Source organism: Spermophilus citellus, assembly GCF_964194105.1.
Source record: "Spermophilus citellus genome assembly, chromosome: 9".
NCBI lineage: Eukaryota > Metazoa > Chordata > Mammalia > Rodentia > Sciuridae > Spermophilus > Spermophilus citellus.
The window spans coordinates 4,440,205-4,466,216 of NC_138191.1; the positions used below are offsets into that span (position 1 = coordinate 4,440,205).

A 26,012-nucleotide genomic window follows, 5' to 3' on the forward strand; every position below is an offset into this window, starting at 1 on the left:
CTCTTTCGCAGCCGACCATTCCTTTATTTCCCTTCTTCGCTCCCTCCCCTAGGGAGGGGCCCCCCAACTGGACATGGTAGATTGAAAACGCCGGAATCATCTTCCTAGTGACCTTAACTCTAGATAATAGAAATAAAAGAGCAACGCAAAGAAGGCTGCCTCCTCCTGTGCTCCTTGTCACTGGGAAGCCAGGTCACCAGTCCAAGCACGTGTTTGGGGCATATCCTGAAGGAATAAGGAGCTGGAAACCAGAGTCCTGAGCCAGACGGCGGCTGAGCCAGAGCTAGGGTGAATGGCTGGTTCTGGTTTTCAAATGAAAGCCCTGCATTCCAAGAACCCCCTGAGTCCCAGGGAAAGGCTGTCATTGGTCACCCAAGAACCCCAAGGCCCTTGAGTCTTTGGGTAGCACATTTGTTTCCAGAATAAGCAAGGATACATAGATCCACTGTGATGATCATCAACGAGGTGGCATCTCAGGGATTCAGCAAAGCAAGGTTGGCTGGCAGCAGGTGACAAAGCCTCCTACTTCTGCCCTGGCTTTGGGTCAGAGAGTAGCCACCCTAGAATAAGTCATTCAACCTCTCTGAGGCTCTGTTTCCTCCTGGGAAGAAGGAAAATCGTAGTACATACCTCTGAGTTGTATGAGAAGAGGAATGATTCGAGTTAAACAAGTAGTGAATATTCAATATGAGGTTCTTAAATATTTCCCTGCCACTGGGTGCCGCAGCCCGGCTGCAGCAAGATAACCGGGGCGGGGGGTGTGACGAACAACTTGTGTACATTGATACAGCAGGAGTGGGAGCCGTTTATTGTAGGCCAGGAGGGGTATATATACATTCCACACAGCTTATCTTAATTAACATAAACTAGATACAGCAGTCAACCAATCAGGAATCTCCACACTTAATGGCTCGCTGGCACCACCTCACAAACCACTCCCCCTGGCAAAATGCCAGGCGCCATCCTGACTTGTTTACAGACTCTAATAACTAGGAACCTATTTCCCTCCAAAGAAGCCACTATGCCCTAATAATTTATCCCCAAACTTACCCCAGTTATTCTAAGTGGGCAGGTAGGAAAAAAAAAGATCCGCCTCATTCCTCATATTTCCATTTTTACTGCTTGATGATGTACAGTTGACACGTCACCCCACCAGTTTTCCTAACACCTATTCAAATTTCCTCCCTTATGCCTGGGCTGCCCACCACTCATCAGAAAACAATGGATCTACTTTTTTTTGTTCCTATACATCAGTTTGTATTTTCAAGAATTTTATGTAACTGGGATAATACAATATGCACTTTTTTATGTTGAAAAGTTATTCAAAGATGTCTCCTCCTAAACATCACATAGATGAATTACTCAAAACTGCCATTTCTGTTTTGGTGGCCTCTAGGACCTACAGAAGTGATTTTCAAGTTCTTGGAATTTCAAACAAGGGGTCCCCTAATAACAGTGCACCAGTTGTCCCTAGGCATGGTGGTGCACACCTGCAATCCCAGGTACTCAGGAGGCTGAGGCAGACGGTGGGAAGTTCAAGGCTAGCCTCAGAAACTTAGCAAAACCCTGTCTCAGAATATTTTAAAAGGGATCTGTGGATATAATTCAGTGGTAGAGTGCCCCTGGGTTCAATTCCCAGTAACACACACACACACACACACACACACACACACATACACAGCTCCAGTCACACACAAATACTCCCCATTTTGTTCAGTTTGTGGACAAAATGCTTAAAACTGGAAGGATTTGTATCTCTAGAAAGATCATGTTGGAACTGGGATTTTTGCCCCTAGGAGATCAGTCATTTCTCCAAAAGTTTTGGTAAAAGTTAGGGTTCCGGATTTCAAAATGTAAACAGGTTTATGGAGCAGAGAAACGGGCCGCTCTGTTTCGATTCCTGGTAGTAGTGACTCTGGCTGGGTTCGACCCTGGAGAAGGGCAAACCCCCATCCCGTGGGGGTAATCTTGCATGGGAAGTGGGACAGGACGCTGAGACTTTCCCAGGTGGCTGGCGGGCTGCGGGTCAGGTGGAGCTGAGAACAGGGTCCTGGGAGGAATCTTTAGAGCAGCCTTGCTCTGGTCTTGCAGTGGCTGGCCCTAAAGATGGTCAAGTGTCCCCTGGGTGGTCTCCAGGAAGTCCGCAGTTGCTACAGTGGTTCGGGCGCTGTCCTTCTCCACAGCCCGCCGGGTAGCAGGTGTCCCTCCTTGGCGCATAGCAGGAAACAGCAGGTGCGGGGGGGGGGGGGGCTCAGAGCTGTGACCCTCAGGACCCCCACTGCGCCTCACTCCAAGCCTTACCCAGGGAAGCGGGTGGTGTCTCACCACACCCAGGCCAAACAGGGGTGGGGGGCACTTTGGCAGAGCTCCACCCGAGGAGTCACACCCCATGGAAGGGCAGCAGAGAAAAGTCCTCTGGCTCTCCTCTGCTGGGCTCAATCACCAAAGAGCCCTCCATTCGCAGGAGCAGAGCTGCAGGACCCGGGGTCCCCGGCCAACTGGGAGACTCCAACCTTCCCCCAGGACCACGGGCCCACTCTGCCACCCAGGGCAGCTCTCCCGTCGAGGCTGACCCTGGCGGGTGCTCTCACTGGGCCACAGGGAGTCCCTCCCCGGCTCCTCCTAGTCCCTGCCAGCACCTGGCTTCCCTCACTCAGCAACATTCTGTCGAGATTCAGACAAGTGGTGGCACGTATCAAATTGTTCACTCCTTTTTATTGCTGACTACTCAATACCCTCATGGGGTGCTGATGCCACATTTTATTTAGATATTAACTTGCTGAGAGACATTTGATTCATTTCCAATGTTTGGTTATTACCCATAAATCTTCTCTGGACATTCATGGACAAATGTTTGGGGCCTATGCTTTAATTTCTCTTGAACAAAGTTTTAGGAATAAATGACTGCAAGGGTAAAATCACTTACGTAGGCGGCGTATGTTTTACTTCTTAAGAAACCAAGCCAGGCTCTGTGGCACACGCCTGGGATCCCAATAGCTCAGGAGTCCCAGTAGCTAAGGCAGTGGGATCACAAGTTCAAGGCCAGCCTCAGCAACTTAGCAAGGCCCTAGGCAACCTAGTAAGACTGCCTCAAAAGGCTGGGGATGTGGCTCAGTGGTTCAGTTGTTAAGCGCCCCTGAGTTCAATTCCTGATACAAAAAAAAAAAAAAAAAAAAAGAGAGAGAGAGAGAGAGAGAGAGAGAGAGAGAGAGAGAGAGAGAGAAGGAAAGAAAAAGAAATCTTCCATCAATTTTCCAACATAGGAAGAGAGTCCCTGTGGTCGCACATTCTCCCCAGTGTGTGGGCTCTGTTATTCTAGTGGAAGACATTCTAACAAATAGATACTGGTATTTAATTGTGATTTTACTTTGCAGTTCCTTAATGGCAAATGCCTTGGAGTCTCTTTATCTTTGATCATTTGCTTCCATCTTTGATGAACTCTCTGTTCAAATATTTCCTCCATTTCTTACTGAGTTGTCTGGTTTCTTATTACTGAATTTTGAGGATCCTTTATGAGTAAGTGTTTTATACATATGACCTCCAGACTGTGGCTTATCTTTTCATTTTTCTCAACATTTTTTCCATACAGCAGGAACACTTAATTTTGATACAGTCCAATTAATCAATTGGTTTTTATTTAATGAATCTTACTTTTTGTGTCATATCTAAGAAATCTTTGCCTAATACTGGAACCCAAAGAATTTCTCCTCTATTTTTTTTTTTGTGAAAGTTAATTTCTCTGCATGGTCAAAAGTATAGACAAAAGGCTTGTTGTGTGTTTGTTTTGAGGGAGTGAAGCATACGGACAACCAATTATTCTGGCATTGTTTGTTAAAGACTGTCTTTTCTCTATTCAGCTGCTTTTGCATCTTTGCCAAAAATATTTGGTCATATTTGCTTCAGTTTAACTCTGTTACAGTGATCCATTTATCTATGCTGACACTGACTTCTTTACTGTAAGTTTATAGTAAATCTTAAAGTCAGGTAGTGTAAATCATCTAATTCTATTATTCTACAAAACAACTTTAGCTATTCTAGGTTCTTCAAACATCTACATAAATATTTAGAATACACTTTTCAATTTCTATTTTTAAAAAATACCTGTTTGGATTTTAACTGGGATCAAATTAAATCTGTGTATTAATTTTCATGGGGGATAGGGAATAAATATCTTTACAATATTGAATCTTTTTGATTCATGAACATGAAGTATTACTTTTTTAATTTTATAGTTTTTGATGAATGTTTGCACACATTTAGCATAGTTTCCCTAAGTATTTCATTTAGCTTGATCATGTGATATATGAATTTTTTAAACTTTGTTTCTAATAATTCAGGTACATAGAATACAATTGTTTTGCCCATTAACCTTGGATATTGCTTATTAGTTTTTTATAGCTCTCATGTAAATGCCATAGAATTTTCTACTTGCCACCTAAGCACAGAGTTTTACTTCTTTCCTTTCAATCCAGATATGTTTATTTCTCTTCTGCCATTTGAGAATGTTCCTTATCTTTCTATTTTGTTGAGAATTTTTAACAGAAATAGATGTTGGATTCTGTAAAACACATTGACTTCCATCTATTAAGATGATCATGTTTATCCTTTGGCTCTTAATATGGTGAATCACATTGATTAATTTTTTAAACAAATATTTTTATTAGTTATTGATGGTCCTTTATTTATTTATTTGTTTAAATGTGGTGCTGAGAATCGAACCCAGTGCCTCACACATGCTAGGCAAGTGCTCTACCACTGAGCCACAACTCCAACCTGATTAATTTTTGAACATTAAAACAAACTTGCATTCCTCAAAGTAAAACCCATTTTATCAGGTTGTAGGAGCCTTTATTCTGTTCTTGGATTTACTGCAAAATTTTGTTTCTATGTTGAGAGTCATTGGCCTTCTCTTTGATAGTTTTCTTTTCTGGAAATATCTTTCTCTTGTTTTGGAATCAAAGCAATGTTATTCTTACATAATGAGAAATAGTCTCTGACCTTCCCTTTCCTGGAGCAGTTTGTAGAGAATTGATACACTTTTTCTTTGGATTTAATCTTTGACCCATGGGTTGATTAGAAGTTTGTATTTATTTTCCAAGTGTTGGGAGATTTTCAAGAGATCCTTCTGTTACTAATTTGTAATTTGATTCCTCATACTTTGTAAGACCTGCATCTTCTTAAGTTAATCAAGACTTGTTTTATGTCTCAGGTTAGACTGTACCTCGGTGGAAGCTCCCTGTGTACCTCAGAGCGCCTGCCATTGTTGTTGGGTGGCACGTTCCACAAATGCCATTAGTGGAACGTGCCAATTTGTCTGACAATCTAATTCAAGCCTTCTCTATCTGTATGTATTTTCCGGTCACTTATCAAGTGTTAAGTGAGTAGCACCGAGATCTCTAAACATAATGGTGAATTCTACTTGCGATTCTAACAGTTGTTGGCTTCGTATATTTTGAAGTTCTCTTTTGTCCTAAAAGACTTCCTTCAATATTTTATATAGTTCAGAGTCACTTAGTATTAAATTACTTCAACTTTTAAATGTCTGGGAAAAAAATCTTTATTCTTACCTTCATTTTAAAGTACATTTTGCTGGATGCAGAAGAGTGTCACCCGTGGTTTTCTGGTTGTTTATCTCCTTGTTTCCTTTCAGTGTGTTAAGGATGCCACTCCACTGTTTCCTGCTTGTGCTATTCCTGGTGAGAAATTTGCTCTCACAAGGTTTTGTGCTCGCTTCTTTGCCTCTGTAACACGACATTCCTTGTGCCATGCGTATATTTTGCTATAGCTATTTTAATGATTTTATCCATTGTTTGAAGCAATTTTATCATCATTTGCCTTGGTATAATTTTTTTCATGTTTCTTGTGCTTGGGTTATTAATATGTTTGAATTTGTGCAGTTAGAAAGTCTCCATTGGAAAAATTTCAGTAACTTCCCATCTACCCCATCTCTCAGGGACTTTAATTGTTCTTATTTAAGACTGTCTGAAATTCTCCCACACTCACTGATGTTTTATTCCTCTAAAGTCTTTTGTCTCCCCCGCTCCGTATTTTACAGGGATGATTTCTATCACTATGTCCTCAAGTTCACTACTGTTTTCCTCTGTAGTATCTGATGCAGTATTGATCCCATTTAATGTATTTTTTTCAGACATGACAATTTGTGCTTTAATTGTGTACAATGAATCAAAATGCATTCTGTTGTCATATATACCTAATTAAAATAAATAAAGGACTTAAAAACAGCATAGTATAGGGATACAGCCATATCAATGTTTATAGCAGCACAATTCACAGTAACTAAACTGTGGAACCAACCTAGATGCCCTTCAGTAGATGAATGGATAAAGAAAATGTGGCATATATACACAATATTACTCAGCAATAAAAGAGAATAAAATCATGGCATTTGCATGGCAAATGGATAGAGTTAGAGAAGACAATGCTAAGTGAAGTTAGTCAAACCCAAAAAACAAATGCTGAATGTTTCCTTTGATATAAGGAGGCTGATTCATAATGGGGTTGGCAGGGAGCATGGGAGGAACAGACGAACTCTAGATAGAGCAAAGGCAGGAGGGGTCAGGGGAGGAGGGAAGATGGTGGAATGAGATGGACATCATTACCCTAAGTACCTGCATGAGGATACGAATGGTGTGACTCTATGTTGTGTACAACCAGAGATATAAAAAATTGTGCTCTATATGTATAATATGAATTGTAATGCATTCTGCTGCCATATATAACAAATTAACCTAATAATAAAAAATTAATTGGTCTTTAAATGGCTCAAATTTGCAAATAAATGAATCAGGAAGTGGAAAAACTGTTTTAAAAAGAGGCAATGGAGAATAAAAATGTTGACAAGTATATAAACACATCTGAAGCCTATGAAACAATAGTGACAAAATTAAACAATAGTGACAAAAACACTAATAAAGGTATTAGAAGTACAACTGAAGTACTAGAAGTAATAGCATGTCAAAGAAGAGAAGGATGCTTAGAGATAAACATCCTACGGTCCTTATTTTTTTTTGAAAGAAAAGCAAAGGGTATTGTTTAACCTGCAAGATTACTGATCGGGAGGCTTGTTAAATTTTAAAATAATCATGAAAACAGAAATAGAATCACTTGAAGTACAACCTTGATCAGTCGCATAGACAACAGAAGAGGCAAACAATGAACAGAATGCACAAAATAAGATTAAAGAATAAAGCCATCACCGTGTGTAATAGCAATAATGTGAATGGACTAAATTAAAGGCTGAGACTCAGATTTAAATCAGTTAAAAGATTGATTTTTTTAATTAAAGAAAGAGGTGTTCACTGGAATATAGAAAGGTGGGCAATCTCATAAAAATCGAAGGAGGGAGATCTGCAGAATACAGGAAAGGGACTGAGTGAGGAAGAGGGATGGGGAAAGGGAATACTGGGGAATGATGTTGGCCAAATGACATTGTCCTATTGTGTGCATCATTATGTACAACTATAATGCACTGATAAGAATGTGGGGAGAAAAAGAAGCTAAGATCATTTAGGGGAAAATACACTTGCATCTTTTGAACAGGAATGGACTCATTTCTTCAGTGAGTAATGAAGAAGGTGACACTGAACCTGCATGTTAAGCGTGGTTCTAGGCATCCGAGAAGCGAGGAGACTAATAGAGTCAAGAGCCCCACCCCCATGAAGTTATATTCTGGTGAAGCAAGGACACAGCAAATGACATACATGCAAATAGCAATGAGTGTTACAATATCGTGGAGTGCGGTTGGTCAGTTTTAGGTAGGGTGACTAGGGAAGCCCTCTCAGGGGAGTGACATTTGGATAGAGAGCTGAATAACATGAAGAAATAAGTCATGGGGACATTTGCAGAAGAGTTCTCCAGGATCAGACAACAAATAAGAATGTGCTTTGTCCTTGCTGTCCCCAAGCCCTCTCTTCACTGTCACTCTTGAATCCACTCCAATCTGGCTTGGTCCTCACCGCTGCCTTAGGTGCCTTTGCCAAGATCGCCAATGGCCTCCATGTTGGTCCAATCCAATGGGCATTCCCAGTTCTTATCCTTTCTTTTGAAATACTTAATTAGCAAATTCCGATTGTATATGTCCAAAGATATGCAATGCAATCATTTGAGATATATATGTACATTGTGCAACAATTACAACATTCAAATTAATCAACACATCCATCACCACCCATATCATATCTTAGATAACCACAACTCATTCATCCTATAAATGAAATTTTGTACTATGATCAGCGTCTCCTCATTTATCTCACTCCTAGCTCCAGTTCCCTCTGTTCTAGCCTGTTCTATAAATTTGGCTTCTATAGATTCGATCTCGACAGCAGGTGCTCTAATTGCTCATTCTTCCTCCTCAGCAATATCTCCACTTTTCTTCCAGGACGCCCCATGATTCTGCTGTTCCTCTCAATTCACTGCCTGTTCTCTGTTCTCTCTCATTTTTCTTAGTTCTCCTACTTGTTCCTTCACATCTCCCGATTTCTTCATATTGGAGTGATTCAGGGGATACTCTGCACCTCTTCCCTTCTCACCCTTGAAGGTTTCATCCTAGCTCATGACTAAAGCACCACGCACTTGCTGATGAGTTCCGGATATGTATCTACACCACGCACCTCTTTCTGAATTCAGGATCCTTACCTCTGCCTCCCTGACGACACTACTTGGATGTCTAACAGGCGTCTTAGACTTCTCCTGTCCCAGAACTCACTGCTGCCCTTCCCCACCACACCAGCCCCTCCAGGGTCCTCCCTGCAACGGTTAATTGGTGACTCCCTCCTTACGACCATTCGGGATAAAAACGTTTGAGTCATTGTTTGCTGCCCACTTATACCTTGTGCCTGTCTGTTAGGAAATCTTCCTGGTTCTGTTGTCAGAACTCATCTACACTCTGAAAGCTTCTCCCCACCTCCATGGTGACCGTGCTCATTCCGAGCCATCACTACATGACTGCAGTTGCCTCTCACCATTTTGCTTGCTTCTACTCCCGCCAAAAAGACCCTTCCAGAACTAAGTCCGATGATTCAAAGTTCTGTGGCTTCTCACCTCATTCACTGCAAAAACCAAAGCTGTCACATGATTTCTCTGCACTGCCCACCTCCACCCACTCCTGCAATCCCAGCTCATTCAACCATCCCCAGCAGCACCCGCCTCCTTCCCCGTTCCAGAACATTCTTGCCTCAGGGACGTCGGCCCTGATGCTACCTCTTCTGCCATCTATCCTCTTGCTGATTGCCTTGTTCTCTTAAGGGGCTTGCCGTGAGGACTTTCATGACTACCCCCTTAAAAATAAATGACATCTCCTGGATGGGACTGGAGAGCATCATGCTAATGTTGAATGTTTTCTCCCATATATGAAAACTAGAGTGAGAGAAAGAAGAGAAAAGGAATAAAAATAAAAGGGGTGGGGAGAAGACCCCTGAAAATAGAAGGGAGATGATTATAATCGAGTAGGAAAAGGGCCGGAGAGGGAGGAGGAGGGGAGGGCCGTGGAAGTTCTGGGGAATGAAATCCACCAAGTCACACTATGTCCACGTACAGGTAGACCACGATGAATATTGCTCATAGACAATTATAATGTGCTAATTAAATAACATTAATAATGATAGAAGAGAGATCTGTTGAGTGGGGCCAGCAGATCCAGAGGAGAGGAGGGAAGGGGAAGGTACTGGGGGAGGAGATTGATGGAATTGTTATACGCATGTACAAATACGTCATGATGAATCCCACTATTGTGCATAATTACAGTGTGCCAATAGAAATTTTAAATAAAGTTAATGACATCTTTTGTTAGCCCTTTATGAAACTCTTTCCTGCCGCATTTTTCTACATAGGATTTCTTAACATTTAACCTGCTTTGTGTTTCAGGTGTGTGTGTATCTTTCTTAGGGTCCAGCTCCCATCCTGGAATAAAGCCTCAGCTAAAGGGGATCTGCCTGTTTGGTTCCATGTTGTGTCCCTAGGACCTGAGCGGATGCCCTGGAAGTCCTCAATAAACAGCTCTGGGGTGGGTGGGGGACTTCAAGAGGGCAGGAGGTGGAAATGCATTTACGGCAGAGAATGGAGTGCACCAGGGCATGGAGGTAAGTGAAGGCCCAGGCAAGAGACCTGCGGCCTGGGCCAGGGTCACCTTTCAGACTCTGCCGTTCTTTGTAGACCCAGAGTTGAACTCAGTGACCGTGCAGCCCCTCCCGCACCAGCGTCCCCCAGCCTGGGTCCTAGGCGGGTGGAGAAGTGGTTCTGGGGCCACCAGGCCTGAGGCTCCTGTACTGTAGGAGAGAGTGTGGGGGAGAGGGAGGGAGAGGCCGGAGCTGGGCGAGCCAGCACTTGCCTGTGAGAGGAAGCTTCTCCCCCCAGAGCACTCCAGCCTCTCTCTCCCCTTCCTGCCCACCCCACCCCAAGCAGGCTTTCTAGTAAAACCTGAACGGCAGGAAAATAGCTTTTAGCTGCTCCAGCGGTTTCTAGCCTGCCTGTCTGCGGGCTTGAAGCTCTCCTGTCTTTCTGGATGACAGCCCTGGACTCCTCCCGAGACGCACCAGGACTCCCGTATCTGACATGCTCCAAAGACCTCTCTGTCTCAGTGGTGGACAGGGGGGCCTGGGAGCAGAGGCCCAAGCTTGATCTTGCTAGTTGTGGGTCCCCTGGCTGGCAATGGTGCTACCCCGAGCCCCGGCTCCTCCTCTGTAGTGTGTAAAAAGTAAATCAGAGAGTAAGGGAGGAGTGGGTGGCCAGGTGTCTGGTCACCGCAGGCTTGGAAGGTCGCTTTCCTTTGCATACACCCCTCTAAGGAGATGGTTCTTTGCCCTGCTTCTCTGCACACCTACATCCATGCAGGGTCCTGTAGAGTGCTCACTTGGCATGCCATTGAACTGTACCCTCTCTGTTTCTGTACCTGTCTCTTCATTAGATGGAGAGTTCTAGAAGAGCAGAAGCACAGTCCCTTCTAAGTGTGGAACTTCTTAGGGTCAGGGTTTCCAGCTCCCTGTCCGATTGGAAGGATCGCCTGGGACCTCCCCAGCACACGGCCCGTCAGGGGCCCCAAGACTTGTGTGTGCTGTGTCATCATGGTAGCCTGGTTGGACGGGAAGTGTGTGAGAGGGGGAGGAAAGGATGGGCACTGTTTTCCGTCCTGCATCAGACCAACTCATCCGGATGACGGGAGCAGTCAGACAGCTCCGTGACAAACAGTCCACAAATACAGAGAGGTCATAGGAAGAGCCATGCTGTGCTGGTTCACGGGGACACTCCAGGACCCACGCCAGGCAGGGAAATGCCAGAAACTGACCCATGTTGGTAAAATTGTCTCCTCCAGGACCAAACACGGTGCCCAGACCTCCTCACCACACACGTGTGCCTGCACCTCAGCGGCCTCTGCAGCCAGGAGCACTTTACACTGCCCCCCCCGGGGGGGGCAGTGATGCAGGATCACCCTGATTAGCAGGGGAGGGCTGGGGAGGGGTGATGATCCCGGACCTGGGCCGAGTCCCGGGTACCCCTGCTTCCATTTGCTCCTCTGACACACGGACACTTCTGGGGGAAGTGTGTGGCTGAACTTGGTCCCTTAGCTGCCTTGTCTCCTTCTGAAGTGTCCTCACCCTTGTCCCTTGGGTGTCCCATACCCAAAGGCCCTGCCATTCTTTCTGTCTGTCCTCCATCCTACCGTGCCCCTCGCTCCTGCCTTCCTGTCCTTGCACAAACCCCGGCAAATGGTTACCCCCATTCCACGTGCCTGGCAGAACCCTTTGGTCCGCCTGTGACTCAGATGTGGAGACTGGCTGTGCACTCCCAACTGGATTCATTTTACATGTCTAATTTTATCTCAAACTTCTGCCACTCCTCTGCCCACATGCCTCCCCCCAGACCCCTCCATGTCCCTTCATGCTCTAGGGATGCAAAGCCATTTTAATTCCTCCAGGTCCCCCATGTGGGAGCCCAACCTGTCCACATGGGGCCTCGATAGAACACAGAGTGACACAGGTGACAGAGGCTCTCACGCTGAGCTGAATCATCACCTGACGCCCAGCAGCAGGCAGACTAAAGGGAGGAACAAATGGGAAGTCTGGTGACCTGGCTTCTACCCCACTCTGCTCCCACACACTGTGTGACTGTGAAGACTCACATTTTTCAGTGGCAGATGAGAAAGTTAAAGTTGATGATCTCTGAAGATCTTGCATCTTTAAAACTCTATCTTCGGGCATTTTAAACATTGCAAACATTTGCCAAGATTCTCAACAATGAAAAAGTCAGTTTCCTGAGTACGACCTATATGCTAAGCACATGCATGACTGTCCCCAAGTCACAGAACTCTAAGGAAGCATTTATGTGCCCCTCTTTGCAAAGAAATTCAGGATCACAGAGCTGAAGAGTCCAGGTAGTAAAATGTGCTGGTGGGATTCAAACTCAGGCCTGTCTGACTTCAATGCCAGGGGCCTATCACTGAATAGTAACACTCTTCCAAACTGTATTATGCTGAAATAAATTTAAATGCCAGAATGATCCAGGAAGTGGAGCTCTCCATGCCCAGGACCAATGAGGGTCATTCCAATGGTATTCTTTGCTGATGAGAGCTGCAGAGAACTGGTGCTTCCTCCAGAAAACTCTAGCTGGAGTAAATAATTGACTCACAGGAATGGAGGATGTCTTAAAGTCACGGAGAGAACCCATTCAGCCATCAGGTGCTCGAGAACCTGGGAAGGAGACTCACATCCTCCCTCCAGAGTTTGACACCTGTCTGTCATATGACGGATGAACCCCAGTGGAGGGGACTAGGCTGTCGTAAGAAGCTGCTCCACTCAAAACCACTTGGAGGTAGGGACCGTGATTTATATCCACCACTAACTCCAGCGCCTTGCACGCAACAGGCACTCAATGAGCGCTGGCTGAATGAACACGTCAGCCATGTCCACAGCTTCATCTTGGGGTTAGTTTTTAGACCAGCATGCAGTCTTTTTAAAAATGGAGGCAAAATCCACTTACCATAAAATTAACTATTTTAAAGTGAATAACTCAGTGGCGTCTAGTACATTCGCATCTTGTACCATCACCAACTCGACCTCCACAGTACTCTCACGATGCAGTGACTGTCCCTTTTACCCTCCCTGGTCCTGGTAACCACCAACCTGCTCTCTATTGCTATGCATTTACCTATTTTGAATTAAAACAATTTTCCGTCATTTTATTTATTTATTTTGTTGTAGACCCAGTGTTTCGTCCATGCTGGGCAAGCACACCACCACAGCACTGCATCCCCAGACATGAGTCATCATGAACGATAATCAGAGAGGGAGATGGAGGAGCTCCCAGACACACAGCAGTGTGAGGCAGTTCCTGTGTATTCTCTTCCACCTCTTCCATCTCAGCCATTGTGCTGTACAGAAAATCAGCCACAAACAATGTGGTTTCTCCAACAATGTGACCAAGGGGGAGGACACTCCTTTCACCTGGAGGACAGCCTACCGAGAAGACCCTCTTCTCCCCCACAAAGAGCTGTGCCTGTCTTTGGTCTTCTTGCTGCCATCAAGGGCAAAACTTTAACTGTCCTTCCACAGCTCCTGGACCCAAGAGAAATCTGGGCCAGTGGAGATGGAAAGTGAGAACCACAATTCAACAGGCCAAGGCGGGGCGGTCAGAGGAAGAGGGAAGAGAAGCAGCAGCTCAGTTTGGACAGGTCCGCCCGGAAGCTCAGAGAGCATTGACTCTCTGGACAGATTCCTGGTCCCACCCTCCCCCTTGCTTACTCTCTCCTGGGCAGCAAATGACCCAAAAAGAACAGTAAAGAGCCAAGGTCAGGCTCAGAAGGCAGCAGAGGCAGGAAAGCCGTGTGTGAGCAGTGTGGGAAGGCAGAGGTGACGGAGGACGCAGGAGACAGGGCCCCGGACAGGAGGAAGCCCGGGAGGGAGGGAAGGTTAAGTGACCTCAGAGTGGGGGCATCGCCACACAGGGAAACAGACAATGTGGCTACCCAAGATGAGAACATGAGATCTCCTGGCCCAGCTCCCTTCCCAGGGCCATTTATCATCATCCCGTACGTGCTGAGAGCTAGCCCCAACATCTCTCCCAACAGGGCCGCGGCTGGCTCTAACCAATCTCTTCTTCACCCAAAAGTTAACCCACAGTTCAGATCGGCTTCCCCAGTTTCTGGCTCTGGGAGAGAAAGAGCCATGACCTACTTGGGCTGGGGCAGAGCTGGGTCCAGGCCTCCGTGGGTTGGAATATGAGCTCACCCTCACGACACCGGGCGGGGGCTGGACAGTTACCTGGACTCATCGTGAGGCCTATGAGGTCATTCACACAGGCACCGAGGAGGCCTGCCCCAGATCCACGCATCCCCACTCCTAAATGGGGCAGCCTACGGGGCCTCTGAGTCCTCGACCGGGGCTTCTCCGGCCCCCCATCCCAGGCTGTCTCGTGCCCTCCCCAACACCCCCCTTCCTTCAGCTCCATCCCCTGCCCTACTTCCCACATCCAGCTAGCCCAGTGGTCAAGGCGCACGCACACTATCTTCTCAAAGCTCTTATTATGCTGTGAATCAGAGGGAGGGAGGCAGATCTGGAAGATACCGAGCCTCTGGAAACTCATAAGACTGGTGTGACTTCTTTGAGCAAGGTCTGCCGCGCTGTCGCTGACTGTCCTGAGCTGGGGAGCAGAAGATTCCTCCCAGGTGAGGTCAGCTGCAGAGAGCAAGGGCATCGGTGCCCACGGGAAGGGGCTCGGTTAGTTCTCAAGTGAGGTGGAGGCCACTTTCCCTGCCCCAGAAATAGCCCAGCAGAGGTTCTATGGGAGAGATGGGGTGAGACCCCAGCAGACTCGGGGAATAGAGGGGCACGAGGAAAAGGGAGCGTTCGGAGGACAGAGGACCCCGTGAGTCTTCCATTTGTCTTTCCAGACTGAGCCCCAGGAACATGGACAATCAGCACTGCAGATATGACTGCTCGGGGCTAGGAGGGAGGTGCTCAAAGTCAGCCCCACTCATGAGGATTCTCTTCCCATTATTCTGACATTTCTTTATTTATTAGATTATAAAAAGGGAAGTTTAAGTAAATGAAGTTTCACCTAAAAAGCTGTTAACTAACCATGAAGGACAAGTACAATTTGGTTTTGTTTCTACTCAAAAACACAAACACAAAGCTGTTTTAAAACTAAAATGTTAGGTAGCCGTACCTCCAGGCAGTGAGATGCACTATTCAGCCATTCCTTTAACTGATTTTGATAGAGCACTTGGCTGAAGTGGTGATTTTGATAGCTTCTAGGGACATACTCGAAACATACCAGGTCTACCTCTGCCCTCCGATGCCTAATTTTCTAATTGAAAAGATACATAATGGGCTGGGGTTGTGGCTCAGCAGTAGAGCGCTTGCCTAGCATGGGTGAGGCCCCGGGTTCGATCTTCAGCACCACATAAAAACAAATAAAATAAAGGTGTTGTGTCCAACTTAAAAAAAATAAATACTAAAAAAAGAAGAGATACCTAATAACCCAGTGAACAAATGTAAACAAAATAACTCTAGATTTTTATTAGTGAAATGAAGTGAACCAGGGAAGTCAGAGAAAATTCTCAGGCAGAGTCCAGCACTTACACTGAAGCTCAAAGGCACGTGATAACCAAAGCCCCGGGAGAAACACATGGGCAGAGGGAGGGCCGGTGCCTAGCCCCAGGCTGAGGGCTGCTGTCCTGTCCTAGGGACTGAGCCACCCAGCAAAGGGGGCAGTAAACCTGTCATGGAGAGGTCGACCTGAGGTGAGAACCAGAAAACGGCAGAATTCAGGTTCCTGGGGGCTTTTGATCAAGGCAGTGAATTCGAATTTTATCCTAAATGTCCCGGGTCCCCATCAGCATTACAGAGGGCCGTGCTCAACCCCCTCGCTACAAGGTTTCTGAAGCTGTTTTTAGAGAAAGGTTTAGAGAAGGCCATACGTGATTAGGCTCTGCCCTTCACACTGTCCTGCAGTTCCAGAGTTAACTAGAGAAAGTGTTTGTGTTTTCACCATCTGGACCTTGTTTCTACTTAATCCTATTTCCTTGCCTAGAGCGGTCCAGGCTCTGGAGTGTTTATGAGCACAGCAGCCTTGGGTACCAAGGCTGGCAGTTCTGGGGTTCAGCAGGAAGAGGTGTGGAAGACTTCTACTGGCCTCTCCCTGGCCTCAAGCCAGACCCTCCTGAAGACAGAGTTGATTTCCCCACAGGAGGTAATTATAGAGACATTATGAGACAGGATGGTCTCCTAGCCCAGGGAAATGCCCCCACCATCCTATCCCTTTATCTGAAGTGACTCTTCCACCCCAGACCCCAATCTGGATATCCCAGACACAAAACATCCCCTACCCTGGGAAACGCACCCCTCACTCCAATAATCAGGATGAACTCATTCTACAGGTGGAGAAATCGATAGGCAGAGGAGAAGTTTGGTGAAAGTCAAAAACCAAGAGGACACCTTCCTCACCCTTCTCACCTCCCCTGTCCCCAGGTCAGATGGTCATCACAGGAGTAGCTGAACCCTGAGAACTCTCTGGCCAGAGAGGCACTCAGAAAAAGGGGCCCCAAGGGGTTTGCTGCTTCAGATGCTCAGGGTGAGTCAGAGTAGGGGCTGGAGGAGGTTGACTGACCGGAGTGGTGAAACCAGTCCGCCACCTCCACGCTGGGTAGGCGGCAGGAGGGCCTGGTATAAAGGGTGCGCTGGTCCCCGTGCAGCTCGCCACTCCATTAGAAGCCTCTGCCTCAGTCCCTGCTGGGAGCCTGGTGAGTGTCAGCCGATGGGACGAGGGTGGGGACACGGCTGGGAGAGGCCAGTCCAGGTGGGTGGGGCTGGACTCAGCTGGACTACATTTTATTCTAGGGGTCCCGAGTCACTGTGAGGAAGGAAATGGGCCAGGATTTAGAAACCCAGAGTGGATATCAATTCTCACATGTCTCACCTTTTCTTGGGAAAACATCTGGGGATTTATTTGTGTAAAAGATAAGTTAGGCAGAGGGAGTCAAAGTCCATTTCTCTTCTACAGCTCTTTGGCTTAGACTGACCATGATTTCACCTTCCTTATAGGGGAAGGGCGTTCTGGGGGATGCTTATGATTTTTAGCGTGCTGCACAAAGGGGGAACTTCAGAATAGGGAGAAATTTAAATTCGGAGAAACCCAGACAGAAAAGGGGAAGACCACCTAACTTAGAAGAACAAGACTTGATTAATAAGTTCCAAGTCTCGGTGACCTTCCAGTTGCCCTCGTGTCCGACCCTAAGCACTGGGGCTATAGATAAAGTTCAGATGGCCAGGAAAGAAATGAGATCTGGAGTTGAACAGGCCAACCGCTAATTTGACAGAGAGGAAATCTCCTGTTCAGAGGTGCTCCATGACTTACAGCATTTCAGAGGGAGAGGTTTGCCCAGAATACCTTGGTGACCCCAGTCTAAAGCTGATGCCGTGACTTCTCGGTTCCACTCCAGCACAAGCTGTTGATGTTCCAGGTCTCGGCGGTCATCTCTAGAAGATATTTCTCCTCTAGCATCTTTCCTCTTGATGTGATATAATCCCAGAATTCATCTCTCACCCCTTAATCAGCTGAGGCTAGAGATATGGGCACAGACAAGACTAGACAAAATGAATAAGTTAAATGGCAGCCAGCCCACACTTGCATAACAGCTCTGGAGACATATTTCTCTGTTGGCTCTTGCCTGGGAATCAGGAGCCCCAAGGATAGCCTTTCCCTGCCCTTCCCAATCCCCGCACTTAACTCTGCTGCTTCTGGGAAGGACAGTTTAAAGGAGATGGGAGAGTGCCCCGCCCAAGAGAAGGGGGGCTGAGAAGCCAAGCTCTGCTGGACATCTCTACTTCCTTGGCCTTCAGCCTATCCCTCTGACACTCTGTTTTTCAGGTTGACCTACAGTAGCTTCCAAGATGTCCCAGCAATACACACGGCAAGTGATGGTCCCTGCTACCTTCCCTGAGGAAGTCCCCCAAACTGCTTCTCCTTCAGCCCATACGGAGCAGGAGCAAATGAAGCAGCCAACATCCCTGCCTACTCCGTGCCAGAAGGTGCCCTCTGAGTCCCCGGGGGAGGGCCCTTCCAAGCATAAGGAGGAACACACAGCTCTCGCGAAGGGGCTGCCTGAGCAAGAGTGTGAGCAGCTGCAGCAGCAAAGAGAGCCCCAGGGGCAGGAACTGCATCTGGGCCTGCAGCAGCAGGAGCACCAAGCACCTCAGCAGCAGGAAGTGCACCTGGGACAGCAGCAGCAGGAGCAGCCCCAGGTGAAGGAGCTGCATCTGGGAAAACCACACCAGCAGGAGCCACGGGGGCTGCACCTGGGACAGCAGAAGCGTCAGGAGCCACAGGAGCAGGAGCCACATCTGGTACAGCAGCAGAAGGAGGAGCCACAGGAGCAGGAGCCACATCTGGGACAGCAGCAGAAGGAGGAGCCACAGGAGCAGGAACCACATCTGGGACAGCAGCAGCAGCAGCAGCAGGGACCACAGGAGCAGGAGCTGCATGTGGGACAGCAGAAGCATCAGAAGCCACAGGAACAGGAGCTGCATTTGGGAAAACAGCAGGAGGAGCCACAGGAGCAGGAGCTGCATCTTGGACAGCAGCAGCGACATCAGGGACCACAGGAGCAGGAGCTGCATCTGGGAAAGCAGCAGCATCTGAAGCCACAGGAACAGGAGCTGCATCTGGGACAGCTGAAACCACAGGAGCCACAGGAGCAGGAGCTGCATCTGGGCAAGAAGCAGAAGGAGGAGCCACAGGAGCAGGAGCTGCATCTGGGCAAGAAGCAGAAGGAGGAGCCACAGGAGCAGGAGCTGCATCTGGGCAAGAAGCAGAAGGAGGAGCCACAGGAGCAGGAGCTGAATCTGGGACAGCAGAAGCATCAGAAGCCACAGGAGCAGGAGCTGCATTTGGGAAAGCAACAGAAGGAGGAGCCACAGGATCAGGAACTGCATCTGGGACAGCTGCAGCATCAGGGACCACAGGAGCAGGAGCTGCATGTGGGACAGCAGAAACCACAGGAGCCACAGGAGCAGGAGCTGCATGTGGGACAGCAGCAGCAGCAGGGACCACAGGAGCAGGAGCTGCATGTGGGACAGCAGCAGCAGCAGCAGGGCCACCCACAGGATCAGGAGCTGCATCTAGGACAGCAGCAGCAGCAGGGCCACCCACAGGAGCAGGAGCTGCATGTGGGACAGCAGCAGCAGCAGCAGCAACAGCAGCAGCAGGGCCACCCACAGGAGCAGGAACTGCATGTGGGACAGCAGCAGCAGCAGGGCCAGCCACAGCATGAAGAACCCCAAGGAGCAAAAATTCTGGAGCAAGAGGAAACACAAAGGGAGCAGCAGCTTAAGGAGCATCTGAGACAGGATCAGGAACTGGAGTGCCTGGAGCCACAGGAGGAGCATCTGGAGCAGCCCGGGTTTGTCCCAGGCCCTGCCCAGGTCCAAGAGATCCAGCCAGTCCAGGCACTGAAGGGAGAACTTCTCGCACCCTGTAGGGAAACAGCAGCAGGAGCAGGTGTTGACGTGACCAAACTTAAGTAGGTACCTCCAGTGTCCCGGAGGCACACAGACCCTCCTGCACAGGGAAGAGAACTCAGACTCACTTTCTTCTGGTCCCCTGGGGGCCCACTCATTGTGGACCTGCCTGCCTGGCCCTCTGCCTGTCTCTTTAGGGGCTGGGAGAGAGGAAGTTATACCCAGCACCCATCTCCAGGAGCCCAGGCCTAATCCTGGGCAACCTGAGCCTCTGCCTGAAGGACTGTCACTATTACATTAACTCTAAACTCACCCCAGTACCATGACTGAATCTGTGAGTGTACACAATAATACGTAATAAATCCTGAGGTCCTCGATTTCTCTGGCTTTTCCTCCTCTGTCCCTCACCACATAAAAACCTGTGAATGGGTCAATGGCTGCGACTGACCCTCCCTTGTCCAATTCTCAAAGGAGAGCAAATATCTTGACTCCTTTTTTAAAATTTTATTTTACTCTGAAACCACCCACTGTGTGCCACAGTTTCTGAAAAAGACTCAAAACTCAGAGGAAAACAAAAACAACATCACATGTGCACCTAAAAGCTATACTTGCCCTTCAGGAGGAGAAGATAAATTTATTTTGGTGGTGGGGGGATCGACTTATCCCAGTCCAATATTGTCTTTCACTACCCATAGAGACCCCAGGCCTAACCCAGGGCAGAGCTCAGCCCTACATTTTCCAACTTGGTTTGATGCCTCACCTAAGGGAGGGGACTGGGAAGATGCCAGGCAGATTTGGAGCTCCGTCTGGATTCTGATTTCTTCCCTGGAAATAGCCCAAAGCTTCGCTTCTTGTGTTTTCACTATAGGACATCCTCATAATTTCTAAGAGTCTATTGGACTGCCTACTTGGTTAATTGTAAGGTGAGGAGAGGAGACTTCCCTGGACTGGTCTCTGAAGAAAAGTGACATTGTCCTTAAGGGAAGTAAAGGTTGGACAGCAGGAACAGGAGAAACCAAAAATCCTGAGTGGGCAGGAGAAATAGAGATCAGAAGTTGTGGCAGCCGTTAGCTTCCTCCTGCACCCTGGCTCCTGACACTTCTGAGCCTTGACTGCCGTCAGTCACATGAGGACCTGGGGCTCTCTCCTTCCTGAGACGAGCCCTGCCCCTAGCCCCTCCGATGACTTGCCTTAACTATTTAGCCATATCGTCTCAGCAGGTTGTTCAGAGCTATTTTACCGCAGGCAAAGGGTGTATCAGGGGTTTCCCCACGGAAGTGTCCATAGGCACTCAAACTCCGTGGATCTGAAAGGTACGTAGAATTCCTCACTCCCAACCCAACCCCAAGCAAAGCTCACCATGTCTCCTCCTTAGGAGCCCTGTCATCTGGTTAATGACATCAGGCTGAGGTTTCTTCCCACCTCTGAGCTGCTGCAACAGCCTTCAAGCTGGTCTGTCTTGCTCTCTGTATCCACACACCCCGCCGTCTACCCATCCCAAGGGGTTCCTAAAATTCCTGCTGACCCACATTGCCCCTTAGGTCAGCCCACTGGCAGTGGTTATTGTCCCTTAGATCACGACAAAGCAGACTCGAGTTCTAAGAGTGAACTTGGATAGGACTGGGTGGGAAGATCGGGGTCGCAGAAAGAAGTAATCAGAAGTGCCCCACATGTGCAACACGGACAGATTTCCTCTGAAGTCGTAAGTGATTGCTGTTATTGTAATAGAAACTGCTTTTTTTGAAATTTGACTTTAGTGTTTCATAGGTGTGTTATAATGATACACAGTGGCAGGACTCATTATGACATATTGTCTAGGCACACGGCCTGATTTGATCAGTTTCATTCCCCAGCACCATGACTCTCCTTCCCTGTTCCCTCCCCAGGATCCCCCTCCTCTACTCTACTGATTTCCCTTTTATTTTTTTAATTGATACATTACAATTACACACAAAAGTGGGATTCATTGTGATATATTCTACCTGCACATAGCATGATTTTTTTTTCTTTTTTATTCTCTGGTACCTCCTTTTCCCCTTTCCTCCTCCCTCCCCCTGGATCCCCTCCTCTACCCTCCTGATCTCCCTTCTATTTTTGTGAGATCCAAAATCAAGATGGAGGTTCCTCAAAAGTCTGGTAATGGAACCACCAGGCCACCCAGCTGTTTCACTCCTTTATATTTATCCACCAAACTAAGACCAGCATACTACATTGATACATGCATACAAAGGTTTACAGCAGCCCAATTCACAACAGTCAAGTTAAGAAACCAGCCCAAGGTGTCTGTCAACAGATGAATGGATGAAGAAAATGTGGTACATAAGCACAATGGAGTTTACTCAGCCCTAAAGAAGAATGGAATTGTGTTACTTGCTGGTAAATGAATGGAACTGGAGAACATCATGTTAAGTGAAATAAGCCAGACTCAGGGAGTCCAGGGTTCACTGTGTCCTCACATGCCATAATACACTCTACTTTTTAGAACAATTTTGAATTTATAGAAAAGTTGAGGGAATAGTTGAGATAGTTTCCATATACTACCCAACCAGTTTTTCCTATTGTTAAAATCTGACATTAGTAGAATTCATTTGTTACAATTGATAAAACAAAATTAGGGTGTTTTTTTATTATAATTAACTAAATTTCGTAGTCTGTTCAGAATTCCTCAGTTCTTACCTAAGGTCCTTTTGCTATATCCATACCCACCCATGGCATGTCACAATGTACCTAGTCATCTCCTGAGGCTGCTCTGTACTGTGTTAACTTCTCAGACTGTCCTTGTTTTTGATGACCCTGACATCTTCAAGGGTTACTGTCAGGTATTTTGAGGAATGTCCCTCAGCTGATTTCGTCTGATGTCTTCCTCATGATTTGATTGGAAGGTAGACTTTTAGGGGGAGACTGCAGAGATGAAGTACCAGTTTCATCACATCATACCAATATGCACACTGTCAAACACAGCTCACCAGAGCCCATACTAATTTTGATCCCTTGGCTGAGAGAATGGGTCAGATTCCTCCACTTTAAAGTCTCTCTCCTCACATCCCTGGCCCCATTCTGTACTGAACTCTGAAAGAAGTCCTTATGCCAGGCTCAGAATTGTACTTAGAGCTCTCCATCATTGCAAATGGAGTCTCTATATACATTATTTGGAATTTCCCCTTATTCATTCATTTAATCATTTATCTAAGTCAGTTGGATTCACAAATATTTATTTTGTACTTCGGGCTATAATCCAATAGTACTTCTAGTTCGTTTTTCTTTTCTTTTCTTTTCTTTTTTTTTTTTCTGTTAATTTTCCAGTTTGGGCCATTGGGAGCTCTTTCATGGCTCCCATGTCCTTTGAAATACTTCCATCAATATGAATTTTTTAAGTTTTTCTTTTATTTTTTCTTCTCTTTCTTTGGGGGTACTGGGGATTGAACGGAGAGATGCTCAGCCATTGAGCTACCTCCTCAGCCCTTCTGATTTTTTATCTTGTGATAGGGTCATGCTAGGTTACCAAAACTGGCCTCAAACTTGCTGTCCTCCTGCCTCAGCCTCCCGAGTCACTGGCGTTACAGGGGTGCACCACCACTCTCAGCTAAAATAAATTTGTTGGTGTGGTTTACCTTTGGCTTTGCTTTTGTGTTGTTGTTTGTTTCTGGCATTTCTTTACTGTCTGGTACTATAACAAGTTCCAGTTGATTTTGTACATTGCTGGCCCAGTCCTAAAAATCAGGACAATTTTCAAGGATTCCTGGTTCGGTATATTGGAGAATGATATTAGAAACTACAATGTGGGCACTAGGTGTTTGTTACTACTGAGCAATCATTTCTTTGGGGCCTTTCAGTTGGCAAAGAAGTAGGTGTGTGGGTGAGGGTGTGTGTGTGCCTATTTGTAACCACCTGTGACTATGTTAAGTTAAGCATGAGTTCATGCCAGTGTCTCCAACTGTAATCCATTACCACGTGGATCATTCCAGCCTCCTCCCTTTTCTTATCTGTAAATTCCCACTCCCATGGTGAGAACCTTGACTCCCACCATCTTCCTAATTATTCATTTTACGTCCATGCATACCAGAATCAGAATTGTCACTATAAGCCCCCTGAACCCAGGGGATAGCTTTAGCAACCAGAATCCAATGCTCATGAGCAGCTTCTTTGCCTCCAGTCACTTAGGTCCATACCTTTCCTTCTACGGTGTCCGTGAGGTTGTTCCATACATTCACAGCATAGTGATGTTTTCTTGTCACAGCACACATTCCTCCTTGATGTGCAGTGATATCTCATAGTTTTGACTTGTGGTTGCTGTCAAATTATGGTGAACATATTTTCATATGCATATCTTCCTTGATGAGATTTCCAAATCTTTTGCTCATGGTTTAAAATTAGTTGTTCATATTCTTAATTGTTGAATTCTTAAATTTATTTGTATGCAAGGAGGTTCTGAGATGTGTTTTGCAAATATTTTCTTTCAGTTGTCGGCTTGCTTCTTTATTCTCTTAAAAGTGTCTTAAAAGCACAAGTTTTTAAGTTTAGTAAAGTCCAGCTGTGGTCGTCAGCTTTCTGTTGCTATGACAAACTGTCTAACAGAAGTCAGCTTAAAGGAGGGAAAGATTTACTTGAGGCCAGAGTTTCGGAGCTTTCAGTCCGTGGTTGGCTGGCTCCCTTGTGTCTGGGCCTGTGGAAGGCAGAGCACCCGGGGAGGTCATGCTGGAGCAACTGCTCAGCGCACAGAGGCCGGAAGCAGAGCCTAGGAGATCTCTTCAATTGTCCGAATCTCCCCTGATTTCTTTCATCAGACAATTGTAATTTTAGCATATAGATCCTGTACCCATTTTTTTCTTTTCCCTTATATTGGTTATTTTTAGTTATACATGATAATAGCATCAATTTTGATTTAATTATAAAAACTGGGATATATTTTGTTCTAATCTAATCCCTAGTTCCTTTCCTTCCCCTTTCCTCTCCCCACCTCCGGCCCCTACCCTCTTTCCTCTATTGATCTTTCTGCCATTTATCCATAGATATTTTTCTTAATTAATTTCTTGTGGATAGTGGGATTTTACCAATATATTCCCCCCTCCTTTTTTGGGGGGTACATGGCATTTGCATTTTTAATTTCAAATACCAGTTATTGTTCATTTGTGGAATACAGGCAAACGACCAACTTTTGTATATTAACTTTATATCCTGTGACCTTGCTGTCATTGCTATTATCTGCCAATAAACAAGGAAGCCAGGATACTCCCTGTCGTTCCCTATATCAGTGTCAATTCCCACTTTGTGTTTGGTAGCCCTCAAAGGATCCTGGGAGAAGAGCAGAGGCCTCCCGGGAAGATGGCGGCAGGAGTTCCACAGCCAGCGTGGGTCACAGAGCAGCTGCCCAAGAAAATGTCGTCAAGTTTCCATGGGGCCATGGTTCCACAGGACCCTGTGGTTCTTGCAGAGCATAATTATTAGGAAACATTCAAAAGGCAGCCAAGAAAGCTAATGGAGACCATTAGGTTACAGCCTACAACTGCCTTGTTGAATGTTAACTGTTTGGAGAATATCAAAAGTCTATGTGTCCAAGCGAGTGAAAACGTGAGACTTGATGAAGATTACACAAGAGAAACCGATTCTGAGGAGACTCTGGTTGAGGGCCCACCAAAATATACACCATCTCCCCTGAAAAGGGGAGAAGAAACCAACTTTCCCCCAAACGAGAAATGTTCACTGCTGGTCTACAAGAACGCCAGAGGACTGAGGGTTGCTGACACCAATATTCAAACAAGTTCAAGGAAGGACAAGCAAGCCTTCAAGTTTTACAGGCAGAGGCAAAGGTATCGGAGGGTGTGATGAAGGACCCTTGACTATGAGTAAAGAAGTCAAGGCTTGATTGGAGAGTGAACCAGAAGGGGCTTGTGGAGGGAAAGAACCTAATACCAAAATTTCACAAATCAGGACCCTCCCATTGATATAAGAAATATGTATTCACTGAAACTTCAGCCTTCAGCAAAGGTTACTGCTAGTTCCTTTTGGTATAGAATATCATCTTCCCTCTGCAAGAGATCCCTTTAAACACTATCATGAAGGCCTCTGACTTATACATCATGTCTTACGATAGTAAATGAATGACCTGAGTTGGTCCTATTTTTCTTTAAAACATCAAGAGTAGCCAGGTACAGTGGTGCACACCTGTAATCCCAGACTTGGGAGGCTGAGGCAGGAAAATCACAAGTTCAAACCCAGCCTCAGCAACTTAGTTAGGCCCTGAGGAACTCAGCAAGACCCTGCCTCTAATAAAATATAAAAAAGGGCTGGGAATATGGCTCAGTGGTTAAGTGCCCCTGGGTTCAATTCCTCATAGAAAAAAGAATCAAGAGTATTCCACCGACATCAACACATTTCACTCTTTATCATTCCTATTTCCTCCACACTTCTCAAATGGCAAAGCTATTTCATAAGCCTACAGCACTTCCACTGTATCTTGTCCCGAATTACCACAGGAAATAGAACTTACAACACCACAACATGCCAAGACCCGTCCATGCTCCACTTCTCACGGGTGAGGGAAGTGTT

The 26,012-nt window shown here is 46.5% G+C and overlaps 2 protein-coding genes across 2 annotated transcripts in view; both read left to right on the forward strand.

Annotated features, from left to right (window-relative positions):
* The window catches only part of LOC308655677 (uncharacterized protein), a gene marked incomplete at both ends in the record, with an annotated part of 357,743 nt that overhangs the window by 58,424 nt on the left and 273,307 nt on the right, over window positions 1-26,012 (forward strand). The window lies entirely within an intron of this gene.
* Window positions 17,901-19,532, forward strand: IVL (involucrin; the record flags this gene model as incomplete). Its single annotated transcript, XM_081308116.1, has 2 exons — window positions 17,901-19,151; window positions 19,233-19,532. 2 exons carry the CDS (start codon window positions 17,901-17,903, stop codon window positions 19,530-19,532), a joined length of 1,551 nt encoding a protein of 516 aa, XP_081164242.1.